The 22,138-nt window shown below is 44.0% G+C and overlaps 1 protein-coding gene across 3 annotated transcripts in view; it reads right to left on the bottom strand.

Moving 5' to 3' along the window:
• LOC146806221 (glycolipid transfer protein-like) overlaps nt 1–22,138 on the bottom strand; it is a 613,768-nt gene that overhangs the window by 31,529 nt on the left and 560,101 nt on the right. For all 3 annotated transcript variants that reach the window (XR_014967984.1, XR_014967983.1, XM_085623480.1), the window contains one exon: nt 19,172–19,262. Coding sequence is in view for 1 of the 3 variants with exons in the window: in XM_085623480.1 (XP_085479606.1) it covers nt 19,182–19,262 (81 nt within the window). In the remaining 2 variants the exon portion in view is untranslated. The remainder of the gene's footprint in view (nt 1–19,171; nt 19,263–22,138) is intronic.

Here is a 22,138-nt window from a genome sequence, read left to right as displayed (position 1 = left end):
GCATTGCGATTATTTATAAAAACAATTATACTTGTAAATTTGTTAAAGGTTGCGAAGCTGCTTTATTTAGATTGACCCAAAATCCCCAGTTTACTTTCTCAGGGCTCTAGATTTATCGTCCCCCTGGGCCTGCTGGCCCGTGGGCTGCTGCCCTCCCCGACCTAATTGCTCCTTACCTTTTATATACTGCCAATTTTACCATCTTGGGCGATTTAAATTTGCATTTGGATGACCCTACCTGTGGGATTGGTACTACTCTGATTTCAGATTTAGCGGCTATGAATATTTTACTTCACAATTCCGGTGCCACCCACTTGGCTGGGCATTTACTTGCTCCTATTTTATCCAATCTTTTAAGGATTGACTGTTCCCCAGCTCTCCCTGTGACGTGGTCAGACCACTATCTAACTAGCTTTAGCATTAAGCAAGCTTTGTCTAATCCACCCACGTTTACTATGGCTGGTAAAGTTAAATGTAGAAATTGGGGGAAGTTGAATTTTGAAGTTTTTAACCAGACTTTAGGTAAAAATGCTCCTGATACTAACCAGGTCTCTTTAGCTGACCTAGAAAACATTCACTGTTGGCTTGAAAAATCTATTGATATATGTCTTCCTCTTCCTCGAAGAAATTAAATAATCATCGCCCACCTGCCCCCTGGTACTCGGAGAAGCTAAAGCAAGAAAAAAGTAAATTTAAAGAGCTCAAAAGACGCTGGAGGAAGGATTACTCAATTAGATCTAAACTGGCCTACAAAACGGCAATAAGAGCCTATCACTCTTCGTGCAACACTGCAAAAGCTGAATATGTGAATATCACCATAAATAATGCACAGAATAGTCCTAAGACTCTGTTCAAAGTAGTTAGAAATGTGTCTGGCACAGATAATCTTCCCAGCCCTCCTACTCTTACCGAAATACAATGTGAGGATTTGGCTGGATTCTTCCTCGATAAAATAGAAAACATTTACGCTGCTTTGAATGTTAAACAAGTCAATAATCCACAGTCTACCAACCATACTTTTTTAACATCTAATATAGCTGAACAGATGGACGGTAAACATGTGGAATCTGGTTCTTTACTTGAAAACTGGGCACTTCTAGATGCTACCACTTTCAAGCAAATCTTAGGTAGCCTTAAATCGGGTTTACCAGGAGATCAACTTCCGGTTATGGTAATGCAGAAACTGGATTCAGCAGCCTTGAAAGTGATTATGGAGTTACTTAATGCTTCCATTCGGGAATACACTATACCTGCAGAGTGGAAGCATGCTACAGTTCCCCCGCTCTTAAAACAAGTAAATGCTGATCCGGTGCAATTGTCCAACTTCCGTCCAATTTCCTTGCTTCCAGTGTATTCCAAAATTTTGGACAAACATATTTTTATTCAATTAACTAAATTTGTTGCCACCCAAAGTTTTCTACATCCATCGCAGTCAGGCTTCCGGGAAGGCTTCTCGACTGAAACTGCGCTCTTGGGGGTCGCAGAGAAGTTATGCGGTCATCTGGATGCTGGGGATACGGCGGCGCTTATCTTGCTAGATTTAAGCGCTGCCTTTGACACGGTGTCTCATTTAGTGTTACTAACAGCGCTGCGTTCCCTAGGCGTTGTTGGCCCAGCCCTTAATTGGCTTAGCGATTTTCTGACCAATCGCACATTCCAGGTTTGTTCTTCTGAGGCAGCATCTAAAACTCATTTGTCTCCTTATGGTGTTCCTCAAGGCTCCATTTTGAGCCCTTTATTATTTAACATTTATGTTAAGCCGCCGGCAAGTATTGCCGAAGAAGCAGCATTGTCTATCTTTTCCTACGCCGATGATACTCAAGTAATTTTTTCCTTGTCGGCGAATAGGACTTCTAAGACATCTTCTCTTCAGACAGGTCTAAGGAAAATTGCTGGATGTATGGAAGCCAATTCACTGAAACTGAATGACGATAAAATGGAGGTCCTTATTCTGGGAAAGAATAGAGACCTCTGGGGCCCTCAACACTGGCCGCCTGAAATGGGAACTTTCCCTCAACCCACCGCTCAAGTTCTCAATCTGGGTATTATCATTGACAACCGACTTTCAATGAAGCAGCAAGCAGTGAAGGTGGCTTCTACCTGCTTCACAATCCTGAAATGGCTCAGAAAGATCCTTTGGATGTTGCCTAGTTCCACTCAAAGAACGGTAGTCTAAGCTCTTATCACATCTAGACTGGACTACGGCAACATCCTATACTTGGGAGCCAATAAGGATTTGATACGCAGTTTGCAAGTGGTGCAGAACGCGGCGGCCAGGCTGCTTTGTCAGACCCCGAGAATGGCCTCTGTTTCAAGCTCCCTTTGTGAGCTTCATTGGCTCAGGGTTGAGAATCGTGTGAAGTTCAAGACCCTGAGCTATATGTTTAAAGTGAAGTCTGGTAGTGCCCCTCAATATCTAAGGGCCATCGTCCATCCTTATATACCTCCGCGTTCTCTCCGTTCTTCTACCCAGGTTAAGTTTCTAGTTCCTAAGATTAAACAGCCTCGAATGGGAGGTCGGTGTTTTGCTTCCCTTGGCCCTCATTTGTGGAATTCCCTTCCCCTATTTCTTAGGAAGGAAACTGTTTTCAGCAATTTTCGTAAACACTTAAAATCGTGGTTATTTAATCAATAAATTGCTGATAGTTTAGTTTGCTTTTCTCCTTTTTCCTGTCTAGCGGCGCTGGGAAACCTTTTTGGTAGCTGTGCGCCTTATAAGATTAATAAATAATAATAAATAATAATATTTAATACTGATCTGAAACAATTTCTCCTCCACAATATCAACTATAGCTATATTGTCGAAGTAAGTATATTTAGGAAAGTCCAGATTTACCATTCCTTGTCTACTTACCTTAATGATAAAGCAGTAGTCCATTCGACAATGTTGCAGGTTGCTATATCTGCCATAATATTATGAGCTCCCTATACCCACTGATCAAGCCATTCCATGTAAGACAGTTATATTTACAAGGATGATGCCTTCTCAAAAGCCGCTTTCAAGAGTTACGCTTGATATTCTCAATTTAGGGTTGTTATCTGTCCCTGTAACTGAAATTATCTTTTGCATTAAAATTTTGATGGAGAATATTAACCGTTTTTTCCACAGTTGAGGAGTTGATAATCCCTCTGATGGTGCTTTGAGCAATATTAGCATATTTTTTGAGAAGCCAACGAAGCATGAAATCAACTTGCTGTGTGTGTGAATACTAGCCCATAATTCTACACCATTGCTTGTTGTGCCTATAGCATGTCTTGAGATGGATTAATTCCTGAAGAAGTCATAAGTAATGGGGACAGGAGAATAGCCTCTTTTTTAGCACACCATGAGCATCTGATACTTTACATTTTTCAAGTCCTTGGGACAGTGGAGCATTAGCACAACGGGCTGAGGACTCCTTAGGCTCTGTCTGCCTGCATGACAAATGTGCAACAAATGTGGCTTTATGCATATGCAAATTGTCTTGGAAACAGGTTATATTTGGCTTCTGTTTGGTATTTGGCTTGACTTATGAACTTTATTACTGACATAGTTAGATCCAGTGCTGCACTCTGAATGTCCTGCATTTCATTATTGCTAAAGTCTCAGGTCATCTGCAACTGTGTTGTGCGTCGGGCTCCAGTTACTGGCCTCTGCCCCCTCTGTCCTACAGGCAATAACACACAACCTCGCACTTCACTCTCATGAAACTAACCCACTGCTCTCGCTGTCTTTTGGGGACAGTGGAACAGCATATTGTACTGTATTCATGAGGAATGAAACTGATATAAACAATACACCACTCTGCACTAACTTCTAGAGAATCTTACTCACTATATTGTGCTGCACTTTAAGGTCACTGTCCTAAACACTGGTGTTTCGGGGGGAGGAAATCGTGTAGTCTGGTGTAAATGCAGCTTGTGGCATGCTGGTGTACACAGGAAGTGAAGAAGGAAGAAAGAGAAGGTAACAGTATGGCCTGCGATGGAACGGAAGCACTTGAACTGAAATCACAAAAGGGATCACGTGGAGGTCACATGATCCCACCTCCATAAAAAAAATTAAATCACATTAGTGAAACTTGTACAGAAGTTGGCAAAGGGGCTGAAACTGCCTTGTTCTTGAATATGGCAGCGTGACTGTAGAAAAAACAATCTAGAACACGAGACAAAGAAAGTCCTGGAATAAGTTGCACACAATGGAGTACAGCAAAGCATCTCTCAACAGTATCTCTTTCAGACAAGAGACTGGAGGACAGGAGGTATAGATACCTCCTATTCTTTCTCCTTATGCCCTGTCCTTAGGTCTTTGCGCTCAAAGAGTGTCATGCAGCCCTTCGGATCCCCTGGCATACGTGTTTTGTTTCTTTAGATCTCTCATGTTGCTTCTTGGCCCAACCCCCACGCTAAGCTATTTCCTCCTGTGGGCCTCTTATGCCTCCCCTTGGCCTGCCTCCTCTCTTAGCTCTGTGGTCCTCAGGGCTTCTTAAACTGCCAAAGTTGCCCCATCATGCTTATGTCCCTGCTTTCCCCTTTGGTCTGTCATACGTCTCCTATTTTCCCATCTTCTATTTTTGCTCTCCTTCGACCTCTCATGCTGCCTCTTTAGTAATGAATCAGTAGCAGGGGAAGCAGACAAAAAGTGGCAGCACAGAACTGATAGCAGAGAAAGAAGGCACAGGGTGAATCTTTTTTTTTCATTTCAAAAGAATTTTATTATTTTAAAAGCGCAAATATGACACATAAGATATAAACCAAAGTGATACAATTGATATCAGACAATAAGATAATAAATACATTAATATACAATTAATTGGTAGGAGAGCAATTCATTGTCCTTCATTAATCTGCAGACATCAGATAAATAAATACTTAAGGAGGGAAGACCCAAAATGATGTCTGGCAAAGATATATATCAAAAGTATCACCTACAGATGGCAAATTAGGGAGAAGAGGGAAGAGAAGAAAGGAAGAAAGAAAAGACGGAAAGAATAGGAAAGAGAAGAGGAAAGAAAAAGAGAGACAAAGAGAAGGAAAGGAAGAGGAGAGGATTTCCAGAGGAAACACCCAACACACAAGACAACACTAACCAGACAAATCAAAGGGATATTGTTCCACCACCCCTTCAGAGGCCAACTTCATGTATGAATCTAGGGCTTCCCATACACCAGAGGAAATAGAAGGAGAAAGATGAGCATGATCCACTGACGTATGAGCACTTCGTAGAAAGGAAACCCAGGCCCACCAAGTATGGTAAGAGACAGACGAAAAGGATTTCCACTCCATGAGAATTACTTTGACTGCAATAGTTAACAAGAGGTCCAACAACTGGAGCTCCATGGGATCTAAAGGCAGAGGGACTGGGGCCGCCAACGGACCCAAAAGAATTAATGGAAGAGACAGTTGGAATTTGATGTTAAAGATGAGCATAAGGTGTTTGTGAACTAAATCCCAAAAGGGTTGGAGAAGGGAACAATCAAGGAACATATGTTGAAAATCGCCTGGTAGAAGCCCACAACTCCAGCATAAATTGTCTTCTTTGAGATTGAGTGAATACAGACGACTGGGAGTCCAATGAAGAAGATTAATAGAGAAAAACTTAGACTGCGTTAGAGAAGGGGCAATTTTGTTACGAAGGGAAAATTTACCAATATCTTGCCAGGTATCAGAAGAGATATGAGCAGTGACAGTATGATCAAAATGATGTAACCATTTTTGCTGTGTGACAGTATGGGAAGGGAGTGTAGAGGACGATAAAAATTTATAAATCCGAGACGCAACATGACCAGTCCTGATCCAAAGCTGAAAGAGCGTAATCAGCGGGGAAGAAGGATGAAGGTGTACTTTAGCAAGTGCAACCTTAATCTTAAGAAAAGTATAAAAATCTAAATTAGATAAAGAAAAATGTTGAGCAAGGGATGAGAAAGGGGAGGGATCATTGTTGGAATCATAGAGATGTTTAACAAGTGAGACACCTTTCCCAGCCCAGTAAGACATCAACTCAGGGTCAATATTAATTTTGATTTTAGAATTGCGCCAAATAGATGACCATCTAGTTTTATGTATTGGAACTGCTACCCTCTTATCAACCTTACGAACCGCAGCAATAGTGTCTAAAATAATAGAGCGAGAAAATGGAATAGAAAGGGTGTTTGTGGTCAAAAAAGATGCAGTCGGAAGAGGGGAGGCCAGTTCCTGTTCTATTGTCAACCAAGCTGGAACATGAATAGATGGGGAAGAAAACCAAAGGGCACCCTGGGACGCCAGAAAAGCAGTTTGATATTTCCCCCAATCAGGAAAATTACAGCCCCCCATATCATAAGATTTCCGTAAAAATTTATAAGCAATCCTAGCCCTTCTATCATTCCATAAAAATTTAGAAGTAAGCAGATCAAGTTCATGGAAGAAGGAATCAGAAAGCCTTACTGGAAGCATAGAGGAAACAAAATTAATAATAGGAGTGATCATCATTTTTAGAGTTTGCATACGGCCCCACCAAGAAATATGCTTCGGAGACCAATTCTCTAAAAGACGTCTCACCTTAAGAATAGTTTGGGATTCATTATAAGAAGCCGTAGCATATAGGGTGGAACAAAAATAGATACCCAGATACTTTAAGTGTTGGGATTGCCATTTAAAGCCCGCCGAGCCCATATGAGAGGAGAAGCAGTAAGCGTTTAAAGGAAACATCTCTGTCTTATCTTTGTTCAGAGTGTATCCTGAAACTTTTGAAAAAAGAGCAATCGTATCCGAAATAGCGGGGATGGCCAGAGCAATATCATCAGAAAAAATGAGAACATCATCTGCATATGCCGCAGTTTTTATCTGATGAGACCCAAAAGAGAACCCTTTAATATCTGGATGCGAGTCAATCATTCTGAGGAGAGGATCAATGGACAACAAAAATAGGAGAGGGGACAAAGGGCATCCTTGTCTAGTGCCCTGACAAAGGTTAAAAAAGGAAGACGTAGCACCATTCACCCGTATATTAGCTCTAGGTCGGGAGTACAGAGACATAACCATACGAATAAAGGAGTCACCAAGATTGTGTGCACGTAGGACCGCTCGTAGAAAAGGCCAAGAGACCTTATCAAAGGCCTTTTCAGCGTCAAGGGCCAAGGCTGCCGCCGGAAGATTAGATCGTTTAGCGGCGCCAAGAATATGACAAAAAGTACGAATATTATCCCGTGCAAGACGCCCCTTTACGAAACCTGTTTGGGAGGGATGAACCAAATGAGGAATAAAGGACTCTAATCATTTAGCTAAAATTTTAGCAAAGATCTTGGCTTCCATGTTAAGGAGGGATATGGGACGAACATTTTTGGGATCTGCGTGATCCTTCCCGTCTTTGGGGATAACTACAATAGTAGCATCCGCCGCAGAACCAGACACAGAGCCATCCTTAATAAACGCATCAAAAACGGATTGGAGTTTCGGGACAATCACGGGAATAAAGGTTTTATAAAACGCAATAGGATATCCATCGGGACCAGGAGCTTTACCAGACCGAGTAGCTTTAATCGCGGAAATGATTTCATCAGCAGTAATCGGGCAGTTTAATGATTGATTATCTTCCTCCGAAACAACTTTCAAAGGAACCGACTTCAAGAACTCCTGACATTGTTCAAAAGAAGCTTGAGCCGACGGGGTATACAAATTGTTATAAAAATCGCGGAACACCTCAAGGATTTCTGCAGTTTGAAATTTTTTCCTACCAAGCTGGTCAGTAATAGAAGGAATTTGGAAAGTGTTACAAGAAGATTCCTGGAACTTTAAAGTGGCAGCAAGAATCTTGCCCGCACGATTTCTTAACAGCAGTCTCTTAGATTTCTGAGCCTGCAGGCCAATATGAGCTCTCTTAGTGACTATAGAATTGTATGAATATTTTAGATTTTTAATAGATTGGAGGTAGGTCTTGTTCTGAGAGTGGCGGAAAAGGGATTCCTGACGTTTGATCTCATCTGCTAAGTCCGTGAGTTCCTTTTTAATGGCAGCGTTTCTCTTCGACATACATTTAATGACCTGACCACGAAAAGTACATTTAAAAGAGTCCCAGAGAACAACAGGGGAGCTGACTGACCCAACATTCTCAATAAAAAAAGTCTCAATGTCATTGGAAAACTCTCGCACCAAGGACTTATCATGTAAAATTTCTGTGTTGAGTCTCCACGAGCGAGCTCGTGCCCTAGGGACAAAGGAGGTAAGAGAAAATGTGACTGCGGCATGGTCAGAAACTAAAATAGGATGAATAAGCGGAGAAGAAGAAAATTGAACCAGAGAAGAATGAACCAAAAGATAGTCAATGCGTGAAAAGGACGAATGAGGGGAAGAAAAAAAGGAAAAGTCACTACCAGTGGGATTATGAAGACGCCATACATCCTGAAGATGGGTAAGAGAGCACATATTAATCATTTGTTTGTGTGCTTTAGGGGGACGAAAGTTAAAGGCAGAATTCCTATCCAAGATAGGGTCCATTGGCAAGTTAAAGTCACCACCTACAATAAGATTACCAGAGTGAGGAGTATCCTCGAGCTTTTTGGTAATCGCATTCCAAAAGGCCGGGTCATCCTTATTGGGGGCATAAATATTCATGACAAATAAATCAGCATTACCATCGGACAATTTAGATAGTAACCACCGCCCCTCCGTATCCTGTTCAGAGGAAACGATAGATAAGCCAGAGTGTCTAGAAACTAAGGTAATTACTCCATTCCTTTTACCACAAGCATCTGAACAAGCAACATCAAAGACCCACTCTTTCTTCAGAAACAACGCCTCCTTGGCAGAGAGCTTTGTCTCCTGAAAAAGGACGAGATCCGAAGAAAGAGATTTACAGTAATCCAAAATCTTTGACCTTTTGACTGGATGATTTAACCCTTTAACATTAAGGGAAAGTATATTTAGTCCAGACATAGAACCATTATCAGGAAAAAAAGATATTCCATATGTGGCAAATGAAGCGCAACAACCAGGAGGGCTAACCAGCAGACATCAACAGCCAGCACAACACAGGGTGAGACCAAAGAGGAAATCCGAAGAGAAGAAAGGAAAGAAGAGGAAAAAGAAAGCAGGAGAGTACAGAGAAAGAGAGAGAGAAGAGCCAATCCGGCAGGTCTGAAAAAGACCAAATTCATACAAGGGGGGACATGGAAGAAAGAGCGAGGGGCCAACAGGAGAAATAACATCAACAGCATAAAAAGCCCCAGAGCAGTGCATAACCGGTTATACATTTAAAAGGAAGGCACTATCTAAAAGCTAAGAACCGGAGATAAGTATCACTTATTAGAAGACAAAGCGAAATGAGAAACTGTAAAGGCAAACATTTGACCAAATTAATGTATAGATAACAACTAAAATAAATCATAGAGAACGGTAGGAGCAGAAAAGAGAGAAAAAGAAAGCACAATCAGGCATTAAGAGCTGGTGAAAAGAGAACTAAGAGAGAACAATAGTGTTAGGTAGAACCAGACCAAAGCGGACTCCAACAAAAGAAAAAGGACCATAATGAAAAGAAAAGAAGAAATACACTCTAAAGCATACTGTATGATATAATATGGGAAAAATACGTGAAATATAATAAAAAACGGTATATAGCATCTTATCAATGTAGCAACCAGTGAATCCCTATGGCAGTTAAATAAGAGGCCTAGTACTAAATATAAATATGTAAAGTCTATATACAAACTCATAGATGACTTGGCATGAATAAATAAGGCCCTATACACGCAAACTGGTAGAATAAATATGCTTGGCTAAATAAGTAAACATGTAGATAAGAGAGGCATAAATCTATCAAGAACAAAGCATCTCTAAAACAAACTAACCTACTCGAAAAAAAACAGTTAATGACACAATGTAATCAAATCACGCAATGAGAAAGTCAATAAAGTAGGTATCTATATGAAACAATATGGGAAAAATAAGTGAAACATAATAAAAAACGGTAGGTAGCATCTTATCATATAGCAGACAGAGAAACCCTTATGGCAGCTAGATAAGAGACCTAATACTATATATAAATATGAAAAATCTATATACAAACTTAAAGATAACTGGCCATGAATAAATAAAGCCATATACACACAAACTGGCAAGATAAATATGCATGTCTAAGAAAGTGAACATGTAGGTAAGAGGGGCATATGTCTGCCAAGTACAAAGCATCTATAAAAAACTAACCTACTCGAAAAAAAACAAATAGTAACACAATGTAAACAAATCACTCAATGAAAAAAACAATAAAGTAAGTATAACTAGCAACTATATGAACGACCAATACTGACTCTAAGTATCGCCATAAATAAACACTTAATAAACATATATGAATAAAACACCTAGACAAACCAAACAACAACACAATGAGAAAGCAAAGGAACAAGCAATGACCTACTCCATAAAGTACGAAGTAACAAAAAACAAACATAAAGCAAAAGGAACGACCACCACAGAACAAGATAAACCAAAATTTACCACAAAAAACGACGCACATACCGAAGACACACCCCTGGAAGGAAAAGGACCGTGACCTAATACGTCGAAAGACAAACTGGGGAGGCAATGAATAACAGGACGCTACGCGGACAAAAGTGAAGTCACGCCAACAAGAGAAGTTACCACAAAAAATTGAAAGGTTTATACACTAAAACTAACAACACTAAAGACCAAAACACCATAACGATACTAAGGGAGCACCAATAGACGACAAAAATACGTCAAGACCAATGGACATAAAGACCACTGCGCAGATCTAAAAGCAGCTAGACCTAATAGATCTGACAAAGACTAAAGACACTGCATTATGTATAGCCGCCTCAGGTGCCAGAAGAACCAGGAGCATGTGAAGCCCCCGTTTGAAGATCCATCTGTAGCTCCATTTGATTATCCAGAAACGAGGCCAAATCCGCAGGTTCGTCAAAAATTCTGACACGACCCTTGAAAGTAATGCGGAATTTTGAGGGACCAGCAAAGGAGAAGGGAATATTCATTTCAGACAAACGCTTCCGGAGATTAAGAAAACCTTTCCTCCTCATCACCGTGTCTCTGGCAAAGTCTTGAGAAATTGAAATACGATGGCCATTCCAAGAGACAGCTCTAACCTTCCGCATATGCGCCAAAATCTGCTCAGTATGTTGATGACGCAGCGGCTTAAAAATTATCGCTCTTGGTTGCGTAGCAGACTTGGGGCGAAAGGAGGGGACACGGTGTGCCCGTTCCAGTTCAAAATCTTTGTGGAAAGAAATTTGTAGTGTTGACGGAATCCATTGATAAAGAAACTCAATCATGGAAGATGCATCTTTCTCAACATCTTCAGGAAGACCAAAAATACGCAGATTGGGTCTACGATTACGATCCTCTTGTTCAGTGAGGTCTCTCCTCAATGCTGCCATAGAACGCTCTACCTGCGTGAGAGATCTAGAGTGCTTTTGCATGGTATCCTCTGCGCCACTAATCCGTGCTTCTGTACCTGAGACACGAAGGGAAAGGGCCTTGAAATCATTCCTGATGGCTAACACCTCCACTTGCAGTAAATCTGTATTGGTCTTAGTAGACTGCGCAATCTCATAAACCTCATTAAGGCGCGCCAGAATGGACTCAAGAGTCGAATTAGTGTCTTTAGGAGCAGACTCAGGTGTTGGGGATACCTGTTTGGACCTCTTAAGAGATGCTTTAGATTCCTTAACGTCTTTGGAATTCGGTGAAGGGGCCATATTTTCAGCCATAGGGCAGACCACCTCAGCAGAAACAAAATACACCTCCTCAGATAGAGTGAGACAAGGAATGCCAGGGGTTGTAAAACCTCAATGTGTGAGAGGAAAAATGGGCAGGAAGGAATCATGCACTTGCATCAGAAAGAGCCGGGCATAAAATATCGCAGGCGATCCCAGTCAGAAAGAACACCTCACGAAAAGTACTACAGGCGCTAGTAGTCAAGCACCGACTCCGAAAACCACCAGGATCAAGCCAAGAGCAAAAAGGCCTCACATAAGGAAATGGCAGTGCGTTTGACGACGAGGAGAAGACCAGAAACCTCAAAAAGTTCACACAGTGGGTCTCTCAGCAATAGGCGATAGAAAAAAAGAACAAAATAAGCTCAAGAAAAGTGAAATAACGTCACCAGCTCCTGAATGCCTCCATTCCTGACAGGATAGACCAGTAGCGTCGTCTTGTAGAAGCGAGAGAAAAACTCCCTCACAGCAGAAACAAAATGGCGGCCGCTCGTGAAAGCCTGAAGCGTCACTTAAAAATGCCGATAAATGAACTCTGGCCGCTCTTCACCACCAGAGACCTCCCTCGTAGCAAGCACGGCAGTTTCCCATGTAAGATAGCATCTTCTGCGCAGAGCGGGGCAATATTCAGCGTCAGCAATGCCTCCGTCGGCCCTCACTCTTTACGGAGCTCAAGCGCGATCCGCCATCTCGCAGCGGCGCGCAAGCCACGCCCCTCGGCACAGGGTGAATCTTTAACCAAGAGAGGACTATTTTTGGGAACCAAGGAAAGGTTGTCAGAACTACCATCACATCCACGGCTGTTTCCTCTCCTATAGCTTCTCTGCCTCACTATTGCCACATTTTCACGTTCTATTTGTGGCCCAAACTCTGAAGCTCATTTTGGCCGCTCTTTCACCAGAGCCCCTTTTCTTCCATAACCTCACGTCCTTCGCAGTGATCCTCCATTCCAGGACTTCTATTTCAGTTCATTTCTGCATCATTTCAGCTCATGCTTTTAAATCCACTTCCTCTTGCTCAACAGAGCTGTCTTCTCACTTCCCTGCCTCTCCTCTTTTCTGCACCTTCCTTTCTATACATGATTCTTTTCTGATCTCTGCCCCCAGCGCATTCCACCTCTCTTTTACAGCTGCACCAATCTGTATCTAACATGCATCCCTCTCCATTTCCTCTCATGAAACACTTAACTATGAATCTACATTCTCCCCATACCTCTTGGTTCTCTTGGATTCAGCTGATATGAAGCACTGGAACCACACACAGGGCTACCCATGAGATATTTGCCACTGTTGTAGTCTGCTGTGAATACTTAGCATATGTACACTTTAGGAATTACTGCTCTAGTCTGTATTATGTGAATAATGTGTCATGGTCCTTAAGCATAGATAGGATCATGATGTTCCCCTTTCCTGATATTTCTGGTTTAAATGTTTTTTGTATCCCCACAGTGTGATATTTTGAGAAGTGATCTGTGATCTTTTGTTATTGAAGAACAAACACAACTTGTGGTCTGAGACATTTCAGGAGCCAGAGTAAGGGATGTAGTTCAGGTAAAACTGAGAAGTACTGAACATTGGGGCATATCAGCAAGGGCAGGCGATAATTATTGCTCAGCGCGCTTAGCGTGAGGATAATTATCGCCGGCTAATGCTGAATTTTATCACTGAGATAGCATGCTATCAGCAACGCTTATCTCAACAGCGATAAAATTCCAGGCGCAAGATGCCAAATGTGCTATTATCGCTGGAAATCCAGCGATAATCGCACAACGCTTGGCGATAGCTTGTTGATAGAGCAGGGCAGACTCAGCCATGATATCCACCTTCCATTGGATATCATGGCTAAGTCAGATGAAAAGCAGGCATAAGGAAAGTAGCGATAACTGTGGTTAGCGCTACTTTTCTTATCACTTTGCAGGTTAGCGTGAGGCTAGAAAATAGGAGAAATGTCGGTTAGCGACATGTCTCACGTTCTTTTGGGAAGGAACGCCCACTTTGCATCTCATTAGAGATGCAAAGCTGGGCGTTAAGGGAAAGGGTGCTAACGCAAGGATTCACATGATAGTGTGACCTTGCTTATAAAGTGATAAAATTATTGCTGCTTTTCGGCCGAAAAGGTACGCAAAAGTGGCGGTAATTTTATAGCGCCCCTTGATGATATGCCCCATCATGAGGTCTGAGATTATGTATAAGAGACTGGCTGGGCTTGTGGCAGACATCCTGGGGTAATAGGACATATAGAAGTATGATAAATGTAGACACAGTAGTTATTTCAGCAGGTAATAGCCCAGTGATAAGGTTGGGCACAAACACTCTCCAGTACACATAGTATTTCTGCTTTGTGTCCTCTAAGTGTGAGAGGCCGATAAACTGATGAGTGCTGAGAACAGGAACTAACGGTAATCTACAATTACTACGCGTCCACTTCTACGTATTTAGTGTTCTACGCATCTTTTACTGCTCAGAAACTTTTATTGTGGATGTTTTTACTTTGCATTCACTGTTTTAATGCATCCTTTTACTTCACATGATACTAGTACGCATGCCGTTACTTCGCAAAATGAGTTTTAATTTAGATAAAAGATGATAAGAACGAGAGAATGTGGAAGCACGAGGAAAGTGAATTGTAACGTGTGCATGGAAATTAATGCGGAGACAAAAATGTGAATGTGCGAGAGAATGCAGAAGCACGACAAAAAGTGACTTCTGAAGGGTGCATGAGCAGAAAACTATGGGTCTGAATTATTGTCAGAGCCGGACTGGCCATAGCGGGCACCGGGCAATCCCCCGGTGGGCCGCACGGGTGGTGGCTGGTTTTGGCTGCAAAATCGGCCCTGTAACAAAATCGGCCGAAAACTGGCCCTGGCAAAGAGCTGGGCGGCACCCCAATCCCCCACTCTCTATGTGAAATAATTATTACTCATGCTGCACGAACGGGGATGGAAGTACTCACCCACTCACTGTGTGAATCTAATTGTAGAAAAAGGGAATACAGTAACATAGCAAATAGAAATGAGTATAAAGCGAAATGAGAACAAAATACTAGAGTATTAATTTTGAGGGAGGATGATGCGGAGAAGAACGAGAGAATGTTGAAGCAGTTAAAAAATAGAGTAATGCAGGGTACATGGGCATAGACATCATGGGCTGACTGGTTGAATGGGAAGAATGGGCGAGATTGGATTACACATGATGAAGGACATAGTTTGAGATGACTCCCCCAAACAAAGTGTGCATTATTAACCCTGCTGCAGGATCTGGATTGCGATGAATAACCTACTCTCTGTGGGAAATAAATAATTGAAAAAAGGAATAATGTTAATAAGCAAATAGAAATGAGTATAAAGGAAAAAAAGAAGAAAAATACTTGAGTATTAAATTAGAGATAGGGTGATGCGGAAAAGAATGAGAGAATGCGGAAGCACGGGAAAAAGTGACTGATGAAGAGGGCCTGGGCAGAGAACTCCCGGGAAGACAGGTTGTGCAGGCAGAACAGGTGTGACTGAAATACCACTGCTGACGGACATGGGATGCGATGACTCACCCACTTTCTGTGAGCATGAAATATTACCCCTGTGTGACTGGATTACTGAATTAGTGTAAGAAAGTGGCTCTGTATATAATGCACCGAGGTAAGGTACAGTGTGTACAGAGTCCAATAGTCCCCAGAGGTTTTGCAGAGGTTAAAGTTAGATATAACCTTACTCTCTAAAGTGGTAGCTTGGTTGAGCAGTAAGGAAGTATCAGAGGACAGTGTAAAGCATTTGTTGTACACACTAAGTCAGCAAATGGTTTCACACACTCAAGAACTGAACTCTAGGCCAATTGTTTTGTATATAAAAATATATAGTTGTTTTATTTTAGAACCAAAATGCTATAGTTGAATACTTACAATAAGCAATAGACTTTTAAATGCAATAGTTACAGTTGTTGCAATAGGCAACACAAGTTAAACACAATTATAACCTTGAGCTCAATGGGAAATTTTAAGTAAAGGCAATATCAATAACTTTGCATAGGTTTTTCTTACTCAGGGCTGTATCCTGGATTCAGCCCTGGTGCATCTCCTGTAAACAGTTGAAAGAAATCGTTTTTGTTACATAGGCGATTTTTAAGGAATATTTGTATGTTCGACACTTAGAAGAATTTCTGGCAAAAAACAGGCAATGTTATCCTACGCAGGAAAGTTTGGTTATCGGAAAATCGCAGTTATAATTACTTTTCAGGGTCAGTGCTGGGCACCAAGATCCAGCACAGGGATCTCTCCTGGTAATAGGTGAGTAATTTTGTTTTCGTTGATCGGGTGATTTTTTGTGAATATTTTAAAGTTTCAAAAGTCGACACTCAATGTTACCCTATGGAGAAAATGCAGGTTATCGGCTTTCAGGTAAGTACTCGACTAGCAGATTTAAGGATCTGGGCATAGACTCAGGGGTCTCCCAGGGTCAGGTTGGTACAGTTGTTACACCCTCAGCGGCACAGGGGCAGCCGGGTGCAGAGAGAGTGGGCCCAATGTTAGCCTATGGCGGGCAGCGGGCCTTTACTTGGTGGCAGCTAGCAGGCAGGCCACGCGGCTGTGTGAGCTGGGCTCCTGGTCACTTACACAGGGCAAGTGGGGAAGTAGTTTAGGACAGATGCTGCTCTTCCAGGGGCACTCGGGCATCTGGGTGCAGGGTGATTTTGAGCCGTCGGGCGCTCAATGTATTTCAATAAAGAAGCTGCAAGATGAACAAAGGCTGCAAGCTCGGGGACAGAGATTCTTCAGGTGCGACCACCACTTTGAGATGTTAGTAGGGAAGCTGTAGGTTAGGTAGGCACCCAGGAGTTGGGCACAGGGGGCCGCAGGGTGCCGGGTGCAGGAGTGTCTTTTGGTGTCAGGAAATCTTACCCTCTGCTGGTCGCGGTTGGGGGGTCCCTGGAGTTGAGGCTGCAGGCGTCATCAGGAGCATCGAGTAGGGTCCTTGGGTGCTGGATTCTTGGTCACCGGGGGGACGTCCTCATGGTCTTTGTTCACTCAGGCACAGGCTGGGCTCGGCGGGTGCAGAGTGTGCTGGATTCGTGGTTCCTGGCTGGCACCAGGGGTTGTTGCTGTTTGAGCAGAACCACTGCTCGTGGGAGTCCCAGTCTTTAGATGAGCAAGGCAGTCAGGTCCGCCGGGGTTTTTGAGGTTGCTGACCACTGGAGATGCCGGTATTTAACAGGAGCAGGTTTGAGGGCCGACAGGCCTGTAGGGCTGGGACCAAGTCAGTTGGTGTTGTCCTCTTGTTAGCAGCTGCCCGGCAGGTCTTCTTTCTTCTTGTTCTTCTTCTTATTTCGGAATCGTAATCTGAGGAAGGAAGGTTCAGGGTGCCCCTAAATACTACATTTAGGGGCGTTACAGGTAGGTAAAGGTCAGGGACCAATGGGTCCCTTCCCTGGGGTGGGCACACCCTCTAGCCTGCCACTCTCCAGCGGGAGGGGGCAGGAGCCTAGTCCTGATTGGGTAGGGCTCCCCATCCTCAAGATAGCGAGAGCCCAGAGTTGTGCTTCACCTCGCCTCCCCCACCTGAGGGGTGGGTTTGGCAGAGGCTGGCACAGCCCCTTTCCTCACTTGGGTTTTCCCGCCGATCTTCCCGCCAGAGTGGGGGTCAGAACCGGTGGGGGCCAGTTGCTGAGTACAGCAAGTGGCCTGGAGAAGCTCACAAAGGCAGCATGCCTTTAAAGCTTCCCCTGCCCATCCTGGGGGAGGAGGACTAGCACCTCGCCCAGGATGTGCATTGTTGCAGGCCCATGAGAGCGGATGGATCTCTACCCAGGGGTCCAGCAACATGTCTGCTGAGTGGCAGCCTAGGCAGCCTCTCAGTCAGGATGCTGGTTGTTGGTTAGTTTCAGGGGGCATCTCTAAGATGCCCTCTGTCGTGCATCTTACATTAAATCCCACACTGGCATCAGTGTGGGTTTAATGTGCTGAGAAGTTTGATACCAAACTTCTCAGTCTTAAGTGTAGCCATTATGATGCTGTGGAGTTCGTAATGCCGACCTCCCAGCACCCTATACTCTTAATGACAACACTGTACTTACAGGGGCCAGAAATGAACCTGGGCACTGTAGAGGTACCCTCACCACTGGCATAGGGCACCCAGCTAGAGGGGTGACTGGTGTATGCCAGGACAGTGGTTTGTGGGCATGGCACACAGGGATGTGGGCCATGTCGTCTTTGTGTTTTGTTCTGCATCCAGACACTCAGCCTGCAAAGGCAGTGTGTGTGTGTGTCAGGGTACAGGCCCTCTAAGGGTGGCACAATAATTGTTGCAGCCCATAGGGGCCTTCTCTGGTCACAGTGCCCTGGGTACCTATGCTACCGTTTACCAGGGGCTGACATGTGGCCAGAGATGCCAATTGGATTTGGGCTTCAATACAGTTTTAGGGAAGGAACACAGGCCCTGGGCACCTGATTGGCAGGAGCCCAGGGCACACTCAGTCAAAGTACATCAGCAATTCAACAAAAAGTGGGGGCATACCATGCAAGAAAGATGGCACTTTCTCACAATTAGCACTGCTGGAGGAACTGGGATACGATGACTCGCCCACTCAAAGTGTGAAAAAAATATAGGAACAAGGGAATTGCATTTGTGAGTAAAAAGAAAAGGGTATTAAGCGAAATAGGAAGAAAAAAACTTGAATAATAAATTAGAAAGAGGATGATGCAGAGAAGAAGGATATAATGCGGTCGGACGAGCCAAATGACTGCTGCAGTGTGCATGGGAAGAGACCACCGGGACTGACTTGTTGCATTGGCAGAAAGGATGTGACTGGATTACACCTGCTGCAGGACATGGGATGAAATGACTACTCAACTGGATGTGTGCATTAATTGATAACTACTGATGCATGAACAGAGATGTGATGACTCTCCCTCTCTCTGTGATTATTATATATTTTCCCAAGGTTTTACATTTGTTTCAATGGAAACAAATGTCCGTTTTCTATTTCGAATAAAGAGCCAAACTGTCACGCATCAAGGTCAAGAAGAGCAGCACAAGGCACAAGGATGGAGACTGAGAAGAGCAGCGTGAGGCACAAGGACGGAGACAGAGGAGAGGAGCAGCGTGAGGCACAAGGTAGGAGAGTGAGAAGAGCTGCATTCTGAACATCTTAGAGGTCCATCCGGGGATTTATGTCACACTAGCTATGAAAACCCAGGCAGACTAAGGAACACTATGTTGGTCGACTGTTTGCGACAGTAAGGGACTCATGGCTGTACAAAGAACAGTGTACACTGGAAGGCCCTTTAAATTATGGTGTTGCCTACCTAATGTAAATCACTATCGTAGATACTGAAGACAAATTGTTTCCGAGAAGTAGTGCTATGCACAATGTTATTATAGCAGCATGCAGGGCAATTTGATCTAAAATGTTTTTTCAAAAGATGGGCCGGCTACAATTACTAATGTCCAGGATTTATTTTTTAAAAAGGGGAAAACTCACCTCTCATCAGCTAACCCTGTTTTTTTGGCCTCGCTGGTGCCCATTGGCTGCTCCGCTGAAGGCTCTGGGGCTTTGTGGGTGGCCACCTTGACTGTATATCAAGAAAAATAAATGCTGTTAAAAAGGGGCAGAAACAGCTTAGACAATACAGTACTTGACCTTTTAGCACCTAGCACAGTTGAACAAAACCCAAAATGCTGAATACTGTAGTTCAACAGATACCTTCAATGGGTTCGGCAGAAATATTTTGTATACACCTCAGAAGATTAATCTCAGAAATGATGACGATCCCATAATTTCAGCAATACAGACTACTTTAGGTTTTGTCTATGGACTTCAGAGTTTTATATAGATAGCAAGCAGTCTTGCATTGATTTTTCCATTTTTTAGTGTTTTGATAGCACAGCTAAGGAGAGGGAGCAAGTGAAGGTGCAAATCAATGTTAATTCTGAGATTCCACAAAGTATACAATGGTCAATTATGCCCCAAGATGGCAGTAAGTCCAATGAAGAAAAGATAGGTTTAAAAAGTTTCTTTTAAAGTAAAAGCTGGCAATGCAGGACTGTCACTGAACAGCTCACCAAGTAAGAAATGTTGGAACAACTTGGGGGGGGGATTAAATAAATACAGTGCAATTTTTCAAATACCTTGTTTGTGCAATCCCTACATAGTGATATTTTATGAACGGGCTAAAAACCGTTTTCAGTATACCGCTATATACCGCTATATACATGAGGGAAGCTTAGCCCACTATTTACTGAGACACTCCTGAGGCGAAAAGCCGGGAGCCGCGCTATAGAAAATCTTTGTTTTATCATTGTATATTGTGATTTTAAAAACTGCTGCACTATTGCACCAACCCCTGGCACCTACCTCAAACCACGCCGAGCAGCAGATCTAATCGCTGTTTTCCGGCCAAAACGCTCGCTTCTGCCGCCATTGCCTGCTCGAGGGAGCCACGAGCCATGTCCACCTCTGTTGGCCACGCCCCCCCTCACAGGTACAAATAGAGCGCGCTGATTGCTAGCGCTGCACTATTTACTGATGCGTTACAACAAACAAATGATGGACGGAATGCTGACAATGCAGACATTCTCCCCCAGTCAAGAGATCTGGGTTAAATCCATCGTTCTTTTGCCCACTACGCCACCCCAGTTCAGACATGGCCATATGCAAATCAGTCTTGACCCTGTGCCTCATGGGAACAGTCCAGCCCGAACTGCCAAGCCATGTCTTCCCTGGACCGGAATCAAGCATCCTAGGACCGGTTTCTGGCTATCAGCCGTCATCAGCCAGGATAGCTTGACTCCAGTGGCGTAGTGAGCACGGGTCCCACGTCTGGGAATACCCATCCCACTTAGGGCGAAAAGCGTTACAACAAACAAATGATGGACGGAATGCTGACAATGCAGACCTTCTCCCCCAGTCAAGAGATCTGGGTTAAATCCATCGTTCTTTTGCCCACTACGCCACCCCAGTTCAGACATGGCCATATGCAAATCAGTCTTGACCCTGTGCCTCATGGGAACAGTCCAGCCCGAACTGCCAAGCCATGTCTTCCCAGGACCGGAATCAAGCATCCTAGGACCGGTTTCTGGCTATCATCCGTCATCAGCCAGGATAGCTTGACTCCAGTGGCGTAGTGAGCACGGGTCCCACGTCTGGGAATACCCATCCCACTTAGGGCGAAAAGCGTTACAACAAACAAATGATGGACGGAATGCTGACAATGCAGACATTCTCCCCCAGTCAAGAGATCTGGGTTAAATCCATCGTTCTTTTGCCCACTACGCCACCCCAGTTCAGACATGGCCATATGCAAATCAGTCTTGACCCTGTGCCTCATGGGAACAGTCCAGCCCGAACTGCCAAGCCATGTCTTCCCTGGACCGGAATCAAGCATCCTAGGACCGGTTTCTGGCTATCAGCCGTCATCAGCCAGGATAGCTTGACTCCAGTGGCGTAGTGAGCACGGGTCCCACGTCTGGGAATACCCATCCCACTTAGGGCGAAAAGCGTTACAACAAACAAATGATGGACGGAATGTTGACAATGCAGACATTCTCCCCCAGTCAAGAGATCTGGGTTAAATCCATCGTTCTTTTGCCCACTACGCCACCCCAGTTCAGACATGGCCATATGCAAATCAGTCTTGACCCTGTGCCTCATGGGAACAGTCCAGCCCGAACTGCCAAGCCATGTCTTCCCTGGACCGGAATCAAGCACCCTAGGACCGGTTTCTGGCTATCAGCCGTCATCAGCCAGGATAGCTTGACTCCAGTGGCGTAGTGAGCACGGGTCCCACGTCTGGGAATCCCCATCCCACTTAGGGCGAAAAGCGTTACAACAAACAAATGATGGACGGAATGCTGACAATGCAGACATTCTCCCCCAGTCAAGAGATCTGGGTTAAATCCATTGTTCTTTTGCCCACTACGCCACCCCAGTTCAGACATGGCCATATGCAAATCAGTATTGACCCTGTGCCTCATGGGAACAGTCCAGCCCGAACTGCCAAGCCATGTCTTCCCTGGACCGGAATCAAGCATCCTAGGACCGGTTTCTGGCTATCAGCCGTCATCAGCCAGGATAGCTTGACTCCAGTGGCGTAGTGAGCACGGGTCCCACGTCTGGGAATACCCATCCCACTTAGGGCGAAAAGCGTTACAACAAACAAATGATGGACAGAATGCTGACAATGCAGACATTCTCTCCCAGTCAAGAGATCTGGGTTAAATCCATCGTTCTTTTGCCCACTACGCCACCCCAGTTCAGACATGGCCATATGCAAATCAGTCTTGACCCTGTGCCTCATGGGAACAGTCCAGCCCGAACTGCCAAGCCATGTCTTCCCTGGACCGGAATCAAGCATCCTAGGACCGGTTTCTGGCTATCAGCCGTCATCAGCCAGGATAGCTTGACTCCAGTGGCGTAGTGAGCACGGGTCCCACGTCTGGAAATGCCAGA

The sequence above is a fragment of the Triturus cristatus genome, chromosome 8 (genome assembly GCF_964204655.1).
Source record: "Triturus cristatus chromosome 8, aTriCri1.1, whole genome shotgun sequence".
NCBI classification, from domain to species: Eukaryota; Metazoa; Chordata; class Amphibia; order Caudata; family Salamandridae; genus Triturus; species Triturus cristatus.
This window is presented reverse-complemented; position numbering and strand designations above follow the sequence as displayed.